Genomic DNA, 21701 nt, shown 5'->3' on the forward strand with positions numbered 1-21701 from the left:
CTGTTGCAAATGGATGATATATTGGTGAAAGGTTAAAATCTACAAGCTAGTTGAGAGATGAATTGTTTGAGCCGGTATCAATTCTTTTTAGAGTTGTTTCTTATACTGCATCTGTTCTAGTTAAACATTTTGTTGAATCACTGCAAGTGTTCATGTCAATACAGTTTAGTGAGCCAACTCATAGCACAATAAATAAGAGAGAATGTTAAGCAGTCTTGGTCTATACTAAGAGTGATTCATTTGTTTGAGCTGGGTTTTTCCTACCAATTTAGTTAAACCTTTGATTATTTGCTGGTTTAGTATCAGCTTCTAGTTCTAGCGTCCAACATGCCTGCTATGCCATGACATGGCGCTGGAAATTGGAACATCAACAGAACTGTAAGATGAAAATAGTTGATGCAATTTTTATGTGCTAGATCATGCAAGCATGGTTCATAATGTAGCTCAAAAGTAAGTGTTTGCTTTGACTTGTGTTGAACTCTTAAATCTTTGCATTTCTCAGGTAATTTTTTTATGTAAGAAAATGCTTCTGGATCTCACTGAGTTGTCATTTTGAAAACTGATTGCACCCAACAAATTCATTAGTCAACAAGATACTGATTAGTATTTATCTGGTTGCAAGTTGACCTTGAATATTTTTTTAAATGCATATACTTGACTAGTTTGTCTAAACCTTTAACTTGGTTAAGGAAGTGTCCAAAAAATATATATATTATTTCCAATTCCAAATCCTTTCTCAGCCCATATGAATTAAAAATGTTTGGGAACAATGACAAGAGGTTATCTGAGGTCAAACAAGACCTTGTGGGCTTAGGAATTCGAAACAACTATTATTTCTGTGGAGATGCAGGGGTAAAACTTGTTCATGAGAAAGAAACCATTTACTTGGAAGAAGAGCAGTACATATTATATTAAATGGTCAGTTCGATGCAGTGCAAGTCTTCTGGCTTGAGTTATTAAACTAAAAAATAGTTAGAGATTTCTTGCATTGTATACTTCATTTTTGACTTACTGTTCTTTAGTTTGATGGTTGGTTAATTAATTCGACTTTAGAATATGTAGAGAGATTGGGTGAACATAAAACACCAAAATATATTTGATAACAAGTCACAGAAGTCTAGATGAATTAATATTTACTTTATCAATTAGTCTCTAGCTTTTCCTCTTCTACTTCTTGTTTTCTTGCTTCACATGAATTAATATTTACTTCTTGTTTTATTGATTTTGGTAATCAATAAATTAAATAAGGATAGGACGGCTATTTCACGAGAAGACTGTCGTAAATCAATTTTTCAAGTGAATGAAAAATTAATATCTAATGAAGGATTGATCCAGTATGATCGGACAGAAGTTTTGGCTCGCACACGAGCTGGGTTCATGGATGAGATTATGTGAATGCTAATTCGAGTATATGTAAATATCAATTCGCATGGAACCATTGAGGGGAATTGATTTTTGAAATTTAGTTGTAAAATTAATCAATTGATTATCAATGGATTGATCAATTGAGAAAGACTAATTAATTGATCAAAAGATTAATCGGTAGTTGTAATATCAATTAGTTGCTATTTATAATAGATTAATTGAATGATTAATTAGATTAACCACAACTATAACATTAATTTAATTACTATATATTTCAGCTATTGATTAATTGAATCATTTAATAGTAATTGATAATGAAAAGACATTTCATCTTTTGGAATAAATCCTTCATCCGTTGGAAGTAATTATAGACTAGCAATTATGAGATGATAGGTATCTGCAGTAGAATACCAATGTCTTAATTTTATACCAAAAAAAGGTCTTTCTTTATGAAAAATCTATTGTGTCACTGAAACTTTAGAATTAGTGTTTGTACGATGCAATGTTCTTCACAAGATGAACTATGAAGGGGAGCTTCATACAGTTTGTGTCCCTCTTGTTAAGGATCATCACTTGGCCATGGACTTTCTACCATCCAAGAACTTAAATGACAGACAACCTATATGTTATACCCATGTGCCTAACCAACACTTTCACCTTCGTACAATTGATCAATGTTCTGGAGACAATTACTGCTGGCAAAGGTAATGAATAAAGAATATGAATGTAATGATGCGCCAATGTTTAGTATTTGGATTCCTTCAATCATGATCTATTACTTTGGCATTATTTTTGCGTGCTGCGTATTAGTTATACAGTTGAGCCAACAATCAGTGAATGAGGGGGGAAAGACAATAATTATCTGCCTTTTAGAAAGATGCAAGCTATAGCCAACGCTTCTAAGTCATAAACCCTGGCTAAGAAGGTTTGAAAAGAGTGTTAGAAATACTAATCGATCAATACACCTCTTCTTTCTTTACGAAACCGAACTCATTCTGATTCCTCTTGACTCGACGTAAAAAGAGCGCACCGGATCGATGTTTTGGCACAAATTTACCCTAATCAATCAGGTCACATAGTGCTAATCCAGACAAGACAACGGCCTGCGCCAAAGGGCAGCGAGACCGAGACCGCCTTGGAAAATCCAACAACACAAAAAGCCAGGAATGAACTGTAAAGTGAAGATTCACTTTGCTATTGCCAGTCCCCCTCCATGTTCCTCTGTCAGCTGGGCTCCAAAAGTAAATCACTAGAGAAGCTGAAAAGATGATTTCAGGCAGTAGAACAGTTGCAGGTGCAATTAATTCCAGACACAAAAGTTTCTTCTGGACAGCTGCAGAGGAACACATTATTTAATGCTGTCTCACTCTTAATAACAAGAACATCCTTAGCAACAAGAACACACGAACCCAGTCTAGTGGCAAATAGAATCAACTAGGCATGAATCTATCAAGCGAGGCCTGCCTTATTGAGATGAATCACTAAATATATGGACTGCAACAATTCAATACATGACTCCCACTGGTTTAATCAACTAATAATAGCTAGAACTGTAACAACTTGCGCAAACGAACTACACAATGGCTAGACCAAACTCCAAATTCCATGATAGGAGAAAGGAGATGGAGAAGCATACAAGAGAAGAAAAAAAAATTGCAGCACGCCTTTTATCTACAACTTAAAGTAGGACTGACTGCCTGCCTGCTCGTGGAAAACCCAAAGGGTGTAGTGTACATACATGTATGTGCCGATGACGAGAAATAAGCCACGGTTGAGGGAGTATAGCCAATAGTAACCAAACCTCTGGCTCTCAGTTGCAATCCAATCCGCACTCTTCTAAAAGAGGGCCATCTGATTTTGGCAGGAATGGATCGATTCGCACCCAGAGCAATGAAAAAATTGATGCAAGAAGAATGGACCAGACAATTACAATTGTAGGAGTCCGGTTTTGTCGACCAACGAGACCTTTGAGGAATGGATACAGGTGGACAATCACCCAGAAGGAGAAAAAGAGTTTTCCAAATAGAGGTCCCCATGATTCATATCCATTATTTATTGCGTTGGAGACACCGGCTACGACCCCAATGAAGTTCACAATAAGCAGTGTTGTAGGAGGGATGAGCAATGTGGTCCACTTGAATGTATACAATTCGGAAAAATCTTCATCATCACCAGCCTTTGATGTCACAGTAAAATTGGTATCTATACCGGCAAGAACCTTTAGAAGCCCCTGGAAGACAGCAAAGAGATGTGCTGAAACACCTCCAATAACCCAAAACTGTTCGTTTCTCCACCAGTCATCGATGCCAACACCACTCCATCTCATTTCCAGGATGCCAGTAGCAAAGATACAAATGAAAAGTGACAAGAACCAAAGACTTGCTACATTGGAAAGCTGCAATTAAGATCATATGACTATAAGCATCAAGAGAGAAAAAACAAAAAAATCACTTGGAATTTGAAAAAAAAAAAAAACTACCTCTGGGGTGATAAATTTTCCAGTAAGCAAGCAAACAGCAGGCAAGGTACAGTAGGCTATAAGAGGAATTGACGTCCAAGGGTAGATAGTAGCGTTAATGTATGACATCCGTTCCAACCATTTAAGCCCACCTCCATATCCATACCAGAGAGGACAGTGCTTGCTCAAGAAAATTTCAACCGACCCAAGAGCCCACCTGAGAACCTGGTGAAGACGATCTGAAAGATTCAGAGGTGCAGAACCTTTGAATGCAGGCCTTGATGGGATGCAATATATAGATCGCCACCCATGGCAATGCATCTTGAAACCTGTCAATATGTCCTCTGTCACAGAACCGTAGATCCATCCAATCTGCAGCAAAATTATAGCCTATGAATGATATCTTAACATTAAAATATGCAAATTTCCAGACGAAGAAACACCTCCTTTCCCCAGTCCGTTTTGTCCTCATAGCCACAGCTAATAACATGGATAGCTTCCTTCAACAACGAGGCTGGAGTAGCACCCTTAGGCATTCCACCGTTCTCCAGGAGAGTAGATGCAACAAAAACAGGAGATTGCCCAAATTTCTTTTCTAACTTCTGCTCAGATGTCAGATTCTGTTTATCTGTCCCATTTGCTGTAAATATATTTGAAGGTAAACAAGCAGAATTTTGTAAATAACATAAACATCTATAATCCCAATGTATTTTAAAGGAGCTGCACATGTATGTCTTTTATTGAATCAATTGTGTTCAATGCTTTAACAGCATGACAAAGTAGCAAAATCTGTCAAAGACGTGAGACTAAGAAATTACAGGATAGTTAACAGTTGAACAATGCTCCTAGAAGGGGGGATCATGATATTCCTTCAATATATCACGAGTAACAATACACAAAATCTTTTAATTATCTGAATTGACTTATTTTATTGTTAAGCTTTTGAGAGAAAGCATGCATTTCAAACAGAAAAAAGAAAACTAACATAACCATTTAATCCCTGAGTCATAATAGTTTGGCAGCCCTTTTACAAGATATAGATAACTAGATGTCCGGTCTTCTAAGAAATCGTTCCTTAGCAAAGAAGGCCTTTCTTAATCATGATCATCACCATATGGTTAGTGGCAGCCAGAACTAGATGAAGTCAGAAAAGGAAACTAAATATTGTAAAACTAAGAACTACCCTACAAAGTATTAGAAAAAGGATGCACACAATCCTGCTCAATCAGATACAAGCATAAATATGTACCTTTAACGCCTCCTTCAATGCCTTCAAGTGCAGATGCTGGTGTTCCATTCTCGGCATTTTTAAAACTAGTCTTTTTATTTTCCTGCTTAGCTTTTGTGGCCTTCTTCTTCCTACTACCAGTACAACAGCAACAACAGCAGCACCATTTTGGCCAGCAATTGCATGTCCTATTTGGAGGCTTCTTTTTCTTGGGAGGATCAGTTCCGTAGAGTGCCTGTCTTCTGAAAGCACATCCAGTACCAACATAAATAGGTCCTTGAATCCCATCTAGACCTTTCATATTGATCTGCATCATGTCTTTGTTTTAGCACTTGAAAACCATGTGAACAAAGCAATTTTTAATTAAAGAATTCTGCAATAGATATTCACATGTGAAACTGAGAATCCATCAGTTGTAACATACAGGTACTTACATCAAAAAAGACAGTGTTTCGATTAGCATATCTATCATGCCGATCAATACCATCAAACCTCTGGGGAAACTGCACATAGCACACTTGTTTTCCTACAAGTGGATCCATCATGAAGCACATTGCTTCTCGTACTGCCTTGCTATTGTTGAAGTAATGGTCACAATCAACATTCAGCAGATACGGGGCATTTGTGAGTACAGCAGAGACTCGGACCTGTCAAATGCATTTAGGCAAATTAGCAAACCTATATCTACTTCTAAAGCCCCGGCAAACACATGGATTGAAAGCACACTGCTAACCAAAGCATTCATGGCACCAGCCTTCTTGTGGTGATTGAAACCTGGCCTCTTTTCTCTAGAAACATAAACCAAACGTGGTAGTTCATTCCCATCGATATCATGCCCTCCACTTTGTCCCAAGAATACCTAGAATTATATGATGTCACCAAAACAAGAGATTGAATTGGGAAAACAAAGAAGCTAATAGCATACTGGTACAAGAAAATCAACCTGAATCATGCCTGGATGATCACGGACATTATTTCCAGGCCACAATGTTCCATCCTGCATTGTCCACCCTTCTTCTGGTACCTTTTGTGCTTTAGCAACCAGGGCATTTATTCTCACCTTAAATTCCTCATATTCTCTCTGTAAATATAATCAATTTCAATGATACAAATTCTTTGCATATTGTCAATAATAATATAACATTTTGATACCTTCATTGCTCTTCTTTCCTTAACAAATGAAGGATGGACTTTATCCTTGAGATAATCTATCTTTTGCTGAAAATACCATTCTGGTGCACGAGGCTCTATACTAAATTTTTTACAAAAAGGAACCCATTTCTTTGCAAATTCAGATGTTTCGGACAATGCTTCAAATGTCAGCATAGCAGCACCATCATCAGAGACATAGCAAGATATTTTTTCAACTGGGTAGTCCATAGCCAGGATTGAGAGAACTGTGTTTGCAGTGATTAAAGGGGGTTCCTTCATTGGATCAACTGTACTCACAAATATGTCTATGGAAGCTAATTGAGAAGGCTGGCCTTCTTTTTCATACCTAGGAACATGAATGAACAGTTAGATGTAGGTACCATTAAACAAACAATTAAATTTCATGTTGATAAAGTTACCTTAATGACAATCTGTCAAGATACGTTTCCCTTTCAATTGGAAGCCACTTGGGAAATTGATCGAGAATCCAAGAAATGGCAAACCAAATTTCACAAATGACCGATATGAGCCACAATGGATATGCATCTTTTGCAGGGTTTGTAATCCGGTAATGGAAAAAAAACCCAGCAACAACCAGTCGAATTAAGATTATCATTCTGTATGGGTTTATTTTGCTAGAAGGGATTGGCATTTTTCTTGACAATGGTTGTCTAGCTTCATCCATTCTACAGACAATGAATAGAAAGTCAAATTATGGAAGAAAAGGTTTCTTTAGCATAATCATATAACATTGACTAGAGAAATTGGGAGCAAAGCAAAGAGAATTGCAGAGCAAACCAACGTCAACAGACAATTAACTAGAATACAATTTTCAAACATATAAGGTGTCACTTTGGAACTTACAATGGTAAATCAGACTCATCATCATTGTTATCCCAACCTTTATCACCACCATTGCTCCTAGTCATGTGCAATTTCTCTTGTTTTTGCTTCCAAATTTCCATTCGTTCCTTCCAGGCTATACTTCCATATCCATAAGCAGCAAGGTCTTTGGAAGGGTCCATGGATCTAGGATGCACTGCAAAGCATCATATTTGTTATTAATTTGCACTAAATTATATGGGTAGACATTACAATAGCTCATTCTAGTTCAGTAGAAGATCCCCATGGTACTGCAAATACCTGGAAGATTGTGATCTGGAAAAGGAAGAGGATGAATCCTTTTCACTCCACCACCCATGAAAGAAGGGACAAGAGCATGCTGCTCCGGAGGAATGTCATCAATCTGTAAATTAAAAAATTAGTAATCCTCAATCAGAATTGAAGGATATTTCTGAGAGAAATAACGAATAAAAAAAGGTGAGTCCGAGTACCATCTCGCCATTTGTGAGAAGAGGGACTTGGAGAACGGGATGAACCACCTGAACGGCGTTGATGTCACCCTGCCGGCCGTGGCCCATGTGGCCATTTAGCATTGCCTCGGCGATGTATTGTGACTCATGATCATCTCCCCACTCAAATTCGTGTTCAAGATCATCAACATCATCCTCTTCATCATCACCAGGCACACGAGGACACCCTGCACAGATAAAAGATTAATTCTAAAGCTCAAACACGATGTTTGCAAGATTGGAGACATCTACACCAAGGGATTAAATTATTCCAGGGCTTAAGAAAGAAATGGAAATGGACCAGAGGGATCTAATACGGAGGTTCACTATTAAAGCTTGGGACTAGAGAGATCTAGTGAAAAAAACAGTAGGTGTATCAAATGGTCGACTCTAATATTCGATAAACTGAAGCAAAACATTTGGATGTTCGCACTGGAAATCACCAGAATTCACAAAAACTCAGGTTATGAAACATAAACATGAAGAAAGAAAAAAAGGCAAAAGTTGAAGAGATCTGCGACAAATGGAACTAGAGAGGGGACCAAGAATGCATATGTTTAGTTTTTTACCCTTAAGCCGCTTGAACCTGGTTTTGCACTGGGGGCACACCTGGTTACCCTCCCGGCGCTCGTACTCGTAGCAGGTCCTGCAAATGGGGAAGGCGCACTCGTTGCAGGCGACGAAGAGATCGCCACCGACGGTGAGGCCGACGTCATCGCCACAGATCTGGCAGATTTGCCCGCTCAACTGCTGCAGCGGCTTTGGCTGCGAGGCAAGATCAAATCAAAAAGAAAGGAAGTGCAAAAATCAGATCTCGACGGCAAGCGAAAGAAATTCACGAAAAACAAGAAGCAGCCGCGCGATTACCCCCGATTCGCCGTCGCGGCGGATGACCACGAGCTCGTTCCGGTTATGCGAGCCGGCAACCAGCCCTGCGCTGGCCTCCATTTCTTCGCTCGAGGGGCCCCCAAACCACTCAAGTTAACTCCTTTACGAGTTGAACAGCCCTAAGTCCACTTGCCGCGAAGAGCAATTCCTCCTCCCTTCTCTCTTTCTACTCCAGTGCGCTGCGCCTGCGCGTAGGCATAGAGAGCGCCCGAGAGAGAGTTGACGGAGGAGGCTTAGAGAGGAGCGAAGACTCTCTCTCTCTCACTCACACACACACACACAATCTCGCTGCCTCAGACACCTCAACTGCTCTTATGCTTCCACCATCTCCATTTTCTTACATCCGCTGCCCAACTGGATTGCGATTTCAACTATTCTCGGTAAAAAAAAAAAAAGAGCAAAGGAAAAATTAAAAATTGAAGAAATGGCGAGGGAGAAGGAGAGGTGTGAATCAAGAAGGCGGAAGGAGTTGTGGATTAATGAGGGCGAGGGATGAACGACCAGCCCAGTGAAGGAGGCAACGCCTACTACGCTGTCGGTGGTGGACGCGGGCCACAAGGCGCCTTCGACTAAGTACGACCATCTTATTTCTTTGTTTTTTTTTCAAAAGAGAATTCAACCCTACGCAGATTCTTTTTCGTTTCAAGACGCAGAAATGTTCACTTTAGTCCTTGTAATTATGATTTATCTCAACGTAGCTCTTCCTTTTTTTTTCCGATATGTAAATAAAAATGTACCCTTTATTTAACTAAAAACTATTATAATATTTGGTAGATATATAATATTATCATATTAAAATATTTTTTATTTTAATATTGTCAAATTTTATTTTAACTTAATTAAAAGTTATTCTGACTTAACTAAATTGCTTTATTTTAATTAAAATTATCAACGAATATTTGAAGCGGCCTGGTTTGGATTATTTTTTCATAGGGGTCTATCTGAGAATTTTTAATATTTAGGTCCTCTTTTAGGTATTTTATCAAAAATTTGCTGTTTACGTTTTAACCTGTCCGCCGACACGGTTTCTGCGTGAAAAGACACGGACCGTCTCTTTCTCTCTCTTCCAGCTAAGAAAGAGAAATTGGAATAAAAGAAAGGAAAAAAACAACACACTTATAATTAATTAAAAGTGCATTTACTTTATTAATCCACATTTATTTATTTATTATTTATTATTATTATTAAGGATGTTAAAAATAAACTCGATCCGTCCATCCGATCAAAATCGATTCTAAAAATATTAAATTAGAGATGAAGATTTTAGGATTTTAATTAAATCGGGATGGACTCGTAATTGATTTGAAGAAATTTTCAAATTAAGATTGAATTCTGATTGATCCGAGTTAACTTGAATTAGGATTTTATAGTATAATATAGATTATTAAACTTATAAAATATAATTATCATATAATTTAAATGAGATTTATTATTATGTATTTAAATTAAAATATTATTATATATTTTATATTTTTGTTTAATTATTTTATTAAATCATATCAGGTTAATCAAATTATCAAAATTTGAGTTTATACTTTTTAAGTTGATTTCGAATTCATATCCGATTCTATTTAAAAAAAAATTATAATACTTTTGTTTTAATCCGACTCGAATCTATTTGACCGGATTGACAACCTTATTTATTATCATTTTGTCAATTTGTAGTTTTCTTAATTATTATTTGTCCCCTTTTCATTAAACATATTGAACACTTTATTTATGGGAACAAAATTCACTCGATTGTTCTTGTAATGTAACCTTTGGGAAAACACTAATCTCAAAGTGTTCTTTGTTAGGGTTTTGATGTTAATTAGAAGCCAAAAGAGGATGATGAATACTCAAATTATTGGATAAATTAAAAAGGTGATTAGGATATTAAAAAGGATATTAGGATATATATTAGATATTTAAATAGATTGATGTTATTTTAACTTGTTTAACAAAGGAGCTTTAAGTTAAGATGTTTGTATGATCTGTGTGTAAATGAAACTTGCATGTAGGATCTTAGATTGATACAAATAAGTTCATAAAACTTGAAATTTTCCCACAAAAGTTTTCCACCGACCACTAAGGTAAATCGGAAAGCGCACCTGCAAATATGCTGTAAGGGATCGAATCGCGAGTGCCTAGGTGACAACCCGGATGTCCTACCGTAGCACCATAGCCCCGGGGACTATTAGCACTATAGCCCTTGGGGGGGACTATTAGGTCACGACTAGGATCACATAATAAGTTGGGTCCACATTAATTAATTAATTATTAATTAAGACTCCTTTACTTATTAAAACACTGACTTCAAATCAATCATTGACATCTCAACCACCCCCACCCGCAAGAACACAAAGGCGCAGTCACCTCGCTGAGCTCCACGCCACAGATAAAGTAATTATCCATGTATATAAGAGCCACCGACACTCAAGAAGCCCTGTTTAATCCGCCATTAACTTTAACACTCTTCATTTATTTAATTAACACCAATTGAAATACAATACCGAGGGCTAATTCTGTACTATTTTAAGGAATTAATTAAACATTAATGACTAAGTTATATAGGCAACAGAGAGGTTGGTGCCACGTCTTCCTCTACCTCTTCCTCTTTAATTAATTCTTCTTTTAATTTCTTTTTCTTTCTTGCTTTTTTAATTGAATTTTGGAAGCACTTCCTTTTCTTTTTCTTTTATAGCTGAATTATTGGGACATCAAAGGCCTTGTCATTAATTAATTAGCACATGATCGATCGATGTCCTTGATGAACATTGGCAGTGAAATTAATGTGATAATTTTGTGTATGTTACTCATCAACTAGGTTAAGGACCACACTACCATATATATTTTTAATCTTAAAAATATCGTTATTTTTAACTATTTCATAGTTGTTACAAAGGCTTGTAAGTAACATGCTATCATTGCAAGTAAAGATGACATGATTAATATAATTAGGATAGATAATCGTAATTCATGTGGAACTGTGAAGTCAAGTTTTGACCTACAATGAAAAAAAAGACATTATAATTAATTGTAGATATTTACTTCATACCTAATGAGTTTGATTGATGATTAATATAGTTCCAAATCGATTACTATCTCAAAACAAATAAAAAACAATGACAGTTGAGCTTCCTATACGTACGTTTATGCTCGCAATTAATAAATTAAAAGAGAGTCTAACCTAATGCATGTTACATGAGCATCTCCATTATTGTAGAAGACCTAAGAAGGTATGGTAGAGTATTCCAAAGCACTTGCATATATAGATATACATATATATAGATTTGTTTAAAATGACTTTAAAAAAAAGCTTAATGAGATAATTAAAATATGTTTAGCATGTTTAGAGATGATGATAAAATAGTATTGACCATGCATGCTGTGATATATATATATATATATATATATATATATATATATATATATATGTTGATGTTAGAAGCTAGTGGCCAAATACTTTTTTAAAAAAATATCTGTGCATTATTCTTGATAGGGATAGAACAGCGGCAAAGGTTGGCATTCTCTTAACCAACTTTAGAGTCTTCAATTGGCAGCAGCATATGCACGATTTACACCTATAAATATCCATGGTAAAGTCAAAAGGATATTCTTTTTTTTTTAAATCATCAAAAGGAGTTTTTCATTTTTATTTTTTATTAAAAAGATATATTATTTTTTGTAAAATGATATTACTATATATCTTGTAGTACTATTTTTATTATTATCCTGCATGCCTAGAAGAATTCTTCGTCTAAATCTTGAACAGATTGAGCGTGTTATAATAATTACAATTTCCTAGCATCTAGACAGTTGTAATGGATCTTTAAAAAATAACTAAAAATATTCAGAGCCTCCGAAAAGATCTTAAATAATATTTTTTTAATTTGAAATCAGGTCATTATGGATTTTTATTCGTAATCAGTTGTAGATCTCTAAACGAGTTTCGATTAATATATTATATGTACTGTGTTGGTGCAGTTTGCACTAACGATCAAACTCAGGTTTTGATGTATGACAAAGTGGTTAAAGTTAGGTTGTTGTTTTTAATCTCTTTACTAAGTGTGCAGGGTCGAAAGACTTAGAACCAGACACCAGGCTGAAGTCCAGGGTGGTTGAGCCCTGGCAGGAAGTCCAGTTGGGTCCGCGGAGCCTGACAACTGGCCGAAGACCAAGTTGGTTGAGACTTGGCAGAAAGACCAGGGTGGTTGAGCCTTGGCAGGAAGTCCTGGTGGGTTAAGAAGTTAAGTAGAGCTGCATGAGGTAAGTGAGGTAAGTCACTGGAGGAGCGAACCAGTGAGGACGAGTCCAATTTTGGACTTTAGGCGCGGTCCAACTTAGACCCACTTTGGTGATCTAAGTTGAGTCCTGGTTAGATCCTGGTCTGGATTGACAGGATCTAATTAATTTTAAATATTCTGTTTTTAATATATTTTATCATTATACTAACTCTATTTTATATGATTTATTTGGTATATGAATAAAATTAATTTTGCATGTAAAACAAAATTAATCTTCATTATTATTTATTTTGTTAATATGTAATTTTATTAAATGATAAAATTATTTCTATCTATAATAAATATTTAAAGAGAATAAAATAAATATTATTTAAATTATTTTCTAATTCTGGATAAGATAAACTGCAATGCGTAGATCAAGTTTTGTGTTTTTTTTAAACATTTGCAGATCTGGATAAGTTCAACAGTTTCTATATAAAGCCTTGTCCAGTGCATGAATCTTACAACTTCGACCAACGTCATTCTTCTGCAGCAGCCCGAGCTTTGACACGACTACGTCGAACTTCTGCCGGAAGATCACCCCCAACATCCAAGCTCATCGAGAATCTTCTATTGTTGGGTAACGAAAAAGTTGTTTTTAATAGTTATTGTTTTCACTCATTTAAAAGTTAAAAGTGTGGGATTGTCACACTTTTTCTTATTGTATTCGCCTACTCTACCAGAGTTGTTTTCTGGTAGAGAGATTTAGTGGATTGCCCACAGGAAAGATCCAAGGGACCTGGGCCTTCGAGTAGGAGTCGTTGACGGCTCCGAACGAAGTAAAAAATACTTGTGTATTTCGTACGCTTCGTATTTATTTTTCGCTGCACGCTTTTCAAAGCATAAAGTCTCTTACTCTGATTTTTAAACGAACGAATTTTTAAAAAGCACGTGATTCACCCCCCCCCCCCTCTCACGTGCACTCGATCCTACATACTGTAGTTCAACCCGAGTTAAAAGTTATAACATTTTCAAATTTATCTGTTCATGATGATCTCTCCTCACTCTCTAAACCCCAACACATATTATAACAGTTACGATTTCATAATTATTACAATGTTGATTTAACTTGTTTATCTAATATTCATATTATAGCAGCTACGAAATCGTAACTGCTATAACTGTGTAGCAATTACAATTTTGTAGTTGTAATAAGCCCTCGATTCAATGCATGTGTCACAAGCAAACAGTATATCAAAAGATATTTGTGTCATTTTACCAAGATACAATATAGATTTAACTTGTTTATCTACCATTCATATTATAGTAGTTACGAAATCGTAATTGCTATAACTGTGTAGCAGTTACAATTTTGTAGTTGTTATAATAAACCCCCAATTTAATGTATGTGTCACAAGCAAACAGTATATCAAAAGATATTTGTGTTATTTTACCAAGATTGAAATACCTTTTGATAAAAAATCAAAATAGATGTCCTTTTCATGATTAAAAAAATACTCTTTGAATTTTTGTCCAGTATTCATTATCACTTGATATGCATCTCATCTATTCACATAATAAAAAAATATTAAACAACCTGTAGGTCGATGGTCCAAATTATAAGGAAACTCAATGATTTCAAATTATTTCTTCACAGAGGTGTTTTCTTGTGCAAAATGCAAAAGAATACTTAATATATATATATGCAAAATGCTCAACCAAAAGTGAGGGGAATCCCCCAGAAGAAAGGACCATCCAACCATTAAGGCTATGAGATGCCAGAACAAGAGGAAACTGACAAGGCTCTTCTCATTCATGAATTTGGCCTTCACCTCAATCTATGTCATCAACCAAAGATTCAGCACATCCAAAACAGTCGAACACAGCAGCATTATGCATATAATTCATGAATGTAAAGAAAGCTTTTAAGGTTTAATATATATAAGACACAAGTGTTGTGATTAAATTAAAAAAAAACAAAGAATGCACAATATAAATATTCTCTTTTATATCGTTCAGTATCACCAGAAATAAATAATCACCCAAACGGGGGCAAATAAATTCAACCAACATACACAGGGATATCTGATGAATCCAATGTACAGATGTGACTGGAATGATGCACCAACAAAGCTTCGTCTTGCCATTCATCCAGCTGCTGTTGTTGCACAAACAAGCAGTCTACTATTTCTGCGACGAATAGAATACAGGGCTGGCGTACGAAAGGAAAACAAAAAAGCTGTAGCACACACTGTCTTCCAACCTATAAATTGATGCAGAACACCATGTACAATGTGTGCAGATGCCATGTGGTTTACTTCATGTCAATGCCAACCAACATCAGAATGTTGATCAATGGTGTGCTCAGTTGCAATCTAATCCGCACTCCTCCAAGAGAGGGCCATCTGATTTTGGCAGGAATGGATCGATTCGTACCCAGAGCAATGAGAAAATTGATGCGAGGAGAATGGACCAGACAATGACAATTGTAGGCGTCCGGTTTTGTCGACCAACAAGTCCTTTGAGGAATGGATACAGGTGGACGATCACCCAGAAGGAGAAAAAGAGTTTTCCGAATAGAGGCCCCCATGATTCATATCCATTGTTTATTGCATTGGAGATACCAGCTACGACGCCAATGAAGTTCACAATAAGCAACGTTGTAGGAGGGATGAGCAAAGTGGTCCACTTGAAAGTGTACAATTCGGAGAACTCTTCATCATCACCAGCCTTTGATGTCACAGTGAAATTGGTGTCTATACCAGCGAGAACCTTAAGAAGCCCCTGAAACACCGCAAAGAGATGCGAAGAAACACCTCCAATAACCCAAAACTGCTCATTTCTCCACCAGTCATCAATGCCAACACCACTCCATCTCATTTCAAGTATACCCGTAGCGAAGATACAAATGAAAAGAGACAAAAACCAAAGACTTGCTACATTGGAAAGCTGCAATCCGGAACGCAAGTTGTTAGAAGCCTTGAGAAACAATAATAAAATAATAGATTGGAACGTAAAAAAAAAAAAAGATAAACAGAAGCAAAGCTACCTCTGGGGTGATAAATTTTCCAGTAAGCAAGCAAACAGCCGGCAAGGTACAGTATGCCAGGAGAGGAATTGAGGTCCAAGGGTAGATAGTAGCATTAATGTATGACATCCTCTCCAACCATTTAAGCCCACCTCCATATCCATACCAGAGAGGACAGTGTTTACTCAAGAAAATTTCAACAGAACCAAGAGCCCATCTAAGCACCTGGTGAAGACGATCTGAGAGATTCAGAGGTGCAGAACCTTTGAATGCAGTTCTTGATGGCACACAATATATTGATCTCCACCCATGGCAATGCATCTTGAAACCAGTCAGTATATCTTCTGTGACCGAACCATATATCCACCCAATCTGGAACAAGTAAAATCATATGAAATTAAGAAAAGATTTCTTGACTGTAGCTAGAAAAAAAAAATCAAAACAACAATAATTACCTCTTTTCCCCAGTCTGTCTTATCTTCATAGCCACAGCTAATAACATGGATAGCTTCCTTTAACAAAGAAGCTGGAGTAGCACCTTTAAGTGTTCCCCCATTCTCTAGGAGAGTAGACGCGACAAAAACAGGAGACTGTCCAAATTTCTTTTCTAACTTCTGTTCAGCCGTCATATTAGGTTTTTCTGCTCCATTTTCTGTTAATAAACAAAATGATTAACAAGTGGAAGTTTGTGAACACAATACATAAAATTCCAGCCTATTGTAGAGCCAGCTGATGCTTAATAGTTTTGATAAATCATTGTTGCCACAATGCTTAAAGAATGCAATAGAAAAGCAAAATGAATTAAAAGGACACAGCAGAATGGAGAATAAAGAAAGACAGAAAATACAAGTCAATCCCTGAGTGCTAATAATACATTGTGGTGACTCTTGAGGAGATATTAGATGACTAGATAGCAACTTCTGAGAACTGCATTGCCTACTATGGCATGCCCTTTCTCAATCTTGTTCATGACCATATGATTATCAAAACTGGAAGAAGTAACATAACACCACCTAAAGAATGATAAACATGAAACTATACTGCATAGTAAATAAAATAACAGCAAGTAATGTTGCTATGATCAGACACAAGCATCAACACACTTTTGATACCTTCTTTGATGCCTTCAGGAACATATGCCAGTGCTCCATTCTCAGCAATCTTAGAACTAGACCTTTTCTTTTCCTGCTTAGCTTTTGCTGCCTTCTTCTTCCTGCCACCAGGACAACAGCAACAACAGCACCATTTAGGCCAGCAATTGCAAGTCCTATTTGGAGGTTTCTTTTTCTTGGGAGCATCAGTTCCATATAGCGCTTGTCTTCTGAAAACACATCCAGTACCGACATAAATTGGTCCTTGAATACCATCCAAACCTTTCATATTGATCTGCATCATGTGTTTGTTTTAGTGCTCACAACATGTGCAAATAAATAAACATTGAACTAAAGATGTGTGATGAATACAAAAATCAGAAACTGAGGAATGCATAACATAGAATAAATGCACACACTTACATCAAAAAAGACGACATTTCGATTAGCATATCGATCATGTCGATCAATACCATCAAACCTCTGAGGAAACTGCACATAGCACACTTGCTTTCCTATAAGTGGATCCATCATGAAGCACATTGCTTCTCGTATTGCCTTGCTATTGTTGAAGTAATGGTCACAATCAACATTCAGCAGATAGGGTGCATTTGTAAGTACTGCAGAAACTCGGACCTGCCAAATCCATTACTATAATATGAGCAAACCTACAGCTATTTGACACTCGGGTTGACAAATCCATCAAAAAGGCACTTGCTTACCAAAGAATTCATGGCTCCAGCCTTTTTGTGATGATTGAAACCTGGCCTCTTTTCTCTTGAGACATAAACCAAACGTGGCAGTTCATTTCCATCTATATCATGCCCACCACTTTGCCCCAAGAAGACCTGAAAATATATGATATCAGCAAAACAAGAAATTGAATTCATAAACCCAATGAAAACAAGATTATCTCATACAAGTACAAAAAATTGAATAGAACAAAAAAAAAATACCTGAATCATGCCTGGATGATCACGAACATTATTTCCAGGCCAAGGAGTTCCATCTTGCATTGTCCACCCTTCTTCAGGCACCTTTTGTGCTTTTGCAACCAGCGCATTTATTCGTACCTTAAATTCCTCATATTCTCTCTGAAAAAGATAAAGTTTAGTTACACAATTTGCATGCATAGATTACAATGATAATATAACTATTTGGTACCTTCATAGCTCTTCTTTCTTTTACAAAAGAAGGGTGGACTTTATCCTTCAGATAATCTATCTTTTGCTGAAAATACCACTCTGGTGCACGGGGCTCTATATTGAATTTTTTACAGAAAGGAACCCATTTCTTTGCAAACTCAGATGTTTCAGACAATGCTTCGAATGTCAGCATAGCAGCACCATCATCAGAAACATAGCAAGATACTTTTCCAACAGGGTAGTCCACAGCAAGGATTGAGAGAACAGTGTTTGCAGTAATTAAAGGTGGTTCCTTCATTGGATCAACTGTACTCACAAATATGTCAACAGAAGCTAATTGAGAAGGCTGCCCTTCTTTTTCATACCTAGGCACAAAATTGAACAGTGTAGGAAAATTTCCAAGAAATTGATCAAGATGAATAATAAGTTCTCATGGGAAACTTAAACTACCTCAGTGATAATCTGTCAAGATAAGTTTCCCTTTCAATTGGAAGCCACTTGGGAAACTGATCGAGAATCCAAGAAACAGCAAACCAGATTTCACATATGACGGATATGAGCCACAATGGATATGCATCTTTTGCAGGGTTAGTAACTCGGTAATGGAAGAAGAACCCAGCAACTACCAGCCGGATTAAGATGATCATTCTGTATGGGTTTATTTTGCTAGAAGGGAATGGAAGCTTTCTTGATAATGGTTGTCTGGCTTCATCCATTCTATAAAGATGAATAGCATATCAAATTACAGAAGAAAAAACCTTTGGTATTATCTAACATCGACTAGTGAATACAAACATGTTAATAACAGGAATATCATTTCCAAATATAAAGGCAACAAACAGGCTTTAGGGCTTACAATGGTAAGTCAGATTCATCATCCTTGTTATCCCAGCCTTTATCACCACCATTGCTCCTGGTCATTTGCAATTTCTCTTGTTTTTGCCTCCAACTCTCCATTCGCTCCTTCCATGCCACACTTCCATATCCATAAGCAGCAAGATCCTTGGAGGGGTCCATGGATCTAGGTTGCACTGTGAGATTAATAGTTTTATTATCATTTAATTGTACTGAAAACCTAATGAGTCATATATTATCATAGCTAATTGCAAACAAAATAGTAGATTCCAGTGATAGTGTGCCCACCTGGAAGATTGGAATCTGGAAAGGGGAGTGGATGAATCCTTTTCCCACCCCCGCCCATGAAAGAAGGAACAAGAGCATGATGCTCTGGAGGAATGTCATCAACCTGGAAAATGAAAAATGGAACTCATCCACCAGAACTGAAGGGCATTACTGAATGCAAAATAACCAGAGCGAATTTTGATTTGTTCATACCATCTCACCATTGGTAAGAAGGGGGACTTGGGGCAAAGGATGAGCCACATGAGGGTTGTTTATGTAACCCTGACGGCCATAGCTCATGTGGCCGTGCAGCATTGCTTCTGCCATGTACTGTGAGTCATGGTCATCCCCCCATTCGAACTCATTTTCGAGATCATCAACGTCATCCTCTTCTTCATCGCCACGCACACGAGGACACCCTGCAAATACAAGAACGTCGAATTTAATAATCTGATGCAAGTAAGACTTTCTGTGAAAAAAGATCTACTACAACGCTATAAGTGAATTAGGGAAGAAACCGTAGTAGGTTCGAAACAAAAACGATCATGCAGACGACGACTGGGGTTTACTACTAGGATTTCGAAGTAGAGAGATTACTGCAAGGGAAGTTGTTGTGTTTGGTATAATTGCTAACTGAAAATATAAGAGAAATTAGGGCTTCCTTGCGTTTCTTTCTTGTATTTACCTTTGAGCCGCTTAAATCTGGTCTTGCACTGAGGGCATACTTGGTTGCCCTCCCGTCGCTCGTACTCATAGCAAGTCCTGCAAATGGGGAAAGCGCATTCGTTGCAGGCGACGAAGAGATCGCCATCGACGGTGAGACCGACATCGTCACCACAGATCTGGCACACCTGCCCGCTCAGTTGTTGCAGTGGCCTCGGCTGCAAAGCCAAAACATCGAATCAAAATCATATTTTGACGGCAATAACTAAAAAGTCAAAGAACAAGGAGGCGGAGAATTACCCCTGATTCCCCATCGCGGCGGATGACCACGAGTTCATTCCGGTTGTGAGAGCCGGCGACCAGCCCCGCGCTCGCCTCCATGAAGTATTGCTTCAATCCTCCTTAAAACACACGAAAAAGCAGCGACTTGATTCCAATCAAAGCGGCTGCGACCTCATTGGAGCTCCATGGGCGCATCCCTTGGCTCCCTCTCTCAAGTCGACCCAAAGGATGCGCAGAAGACGATCCGAAGCCGCTCGTATCTCTTCCAACTCGCAATGCCTTGGCCTTCCGCTAAAGTAATGCGATGCCAGCAGACAACTACCAACCTCTCCTCCTCTCAATCCCACCACCACTACCACCACTTATTATTGCTTGATGCTTACACTGCGCCAACCGGATCAGTAAAAGGAAAAATAAAAAAGGATCAGCAGCGAGTAGGAAAATTAAAAAAGGAGGCCAAAGAGATAACTTGGAGCAGGCGAAACAAAAAGTGCAATGGATGAATCAACGACGATAATGATAAGCAAACGGCGAGCGGAAGGAAGACCGACACAGTGGCGAAGGCGACGTCTGAGCTGTTCTGTGATCGGCTCGCGAGCTAAACTCCGAACACAACTCCAGATCCTCTGAATCTCTACCTTCGTGCCCGATCTGAAACTCCGAACCCCATTAATTGATCTCTCTCCGGGCACCTGCCGCTCTGCGATTAATTTAACAAAATTGGGCTTTGATTCGTCTCTTCTGACATCCATATACGCCGACACAGCTGGCGCACATGACGCTCACGACCAATGAATTGAAAGATAGAGGGTAACTTGGAAGGCGCCATGGGAGGACTGAGAAGGTACCAGAGGAGTGAAAAATGAAATAATTGCCGTGAACGGACCAAAGTAAAAAAGAGTCCAACCTGCTGTGCACGTGCCGCTTCGCTTCTATAATTCTGGGCAAAAATGGAGAGTGAATATTTACATCCACTCCGTCCAATAATTAATGTAATGATTATCATCTAAAAGCTTCATACAAGGATGATTTTTGAGTAAAGTTGAGTTTTTTGAGTAAAATTTTATTTTTTACTACCGAATAAAGTTAGAGAAAATATATTACTTAGATGGAAAATCAATCATTTCTTAGATGGAAAATCAATCATCGGATAAAATCTTTTGATTCATGAAGTGGTTTCTTTTGATTTTTTTCAAATAAAAATTATTATAAAATCTTAATTTAAAATTCAAAAGTGAACTTGACCAATTAAGCATCGTTTCATAGTTAGTTGCGTAGTCTTATCATAGGTTGAAAAATGAGAGATTAATGATAAATGAATAATTAAGACGATTGCTATGATATCCAACTTAATTGTGGATGATGACTTAAAGAGAAGCAATGGCAAATGGTAGAATGGGAGCAAGTCTTTGGCCACCATCATGATAATAAATAATTGCAAGAAAATAATTAAAGAGAGGGAAAAGAAATAAATAATAATTTATGAGTTGGACATCTGTATGGTGAATGTATGTATGGCTTTTTCTTTTCGAGTTTTTTTAACAAAAAAATAAATAGCATTTATCATCAACTTGTTTAACAATGTTGATGTGAGCAGAGATCATTAATAATTTGGCAAATGGACAGATATGACTATTGAGGGGTTTGTTGGAGTTTGATTTTTGATAATTAATTAAATGATCAAGAATAAAGACTATTTTTTGTGGGTAGTTTTTTGTAAAT

The 21701-nt window shown here is 37.3% G+C and overlaps 2 protein-coding genes across 2 annotated transcripts; both read right to left on the bottom strand.

Annotated features, from left to right (window-relative positions):
* Positions 1–2812: 2812 nt before the first annotated feature.
* On the bottom strand, positions 2813–8947 carry LOC141823540 (putative cellulose synthase A catalytic subunit 5 [UDP-forming]). Its single transcript, XM_074710841.1, has 14 exons — positions 8423–8947; positions 8125–8320; positions 7538–7743; positions 7347–7449; positions 7068–7242; positions 6623–6889; positions 6204–6549; positions 5995–6132; positions 5785–5910; positions 5486–5698; positions 5073–5358; positions 4267–4463; positions 3845–4195; positions 2813–3760 (listed from the first exon to the last, which is right to left on the bottom strand). The coding sequence occupies exons 1-14, from the start codon at positions 8501–8503 to the stop codon at positions 3176–3178; spliced, it is 3270 nt and encodes a 1089-aa protein (XP_074566942.1). The 5' UTR covers positions 8504–8947; the 3' UTR covers positions 2813–3175.
* Positions 8948–14617: 5670 nt separating this feature from the next.
* LOC141824387 (putative cellulose synthase A catalytic subunit 5 [UDP-forming]) lies at positions 14618–20678 on the bottom strand. The gene is made up of 15 exons (XM_074711669.1): positions 20531–20678; positions 19998–20363; positions 19720–19915; positions 19248–19453; positions 19056–19158; positions 18769–18943; positions 18363–18629; positions 17932–18277; positions 17724–17861; positions 17490–17615; positions 17191–17403; positions 16789–17062; positions 16132–16328; positions 15698–16048; positions 14618–15597 (listed from the first exon to the last, which is right to left on the bottom strand). Exons 2-15 carry the CDS (start codon positions 20076–20078, stop codon positions 15013–15015), a joined length of 3258 nt encoding a protein of 1085 aa, XP_074567770.1. The 5' UTR covers positions 20079–20363; positions 20531–20678; the 3' UTR covers positions 14618–15012.
* Between the last annotated feature and the right edge of the window lie 1023 nt (positions 20679–21701).

The sequence above is a fragment of the Curcuma longa genome, chromosome 3 (assembly GCF_044706935.1).
Source record: "Curcuma longa cultivar G26 ecotype Majalengka, Jawa Barat chromosome 3, ITB_CL_G26_1.1, whole genome shotgun sequence".
NCBI lineage: Eukaryota > Viridiplantae > Streptophyta > Magnoliopsida > Zingiberales > Zingiberaceae > Curcuma > Curcuma longa.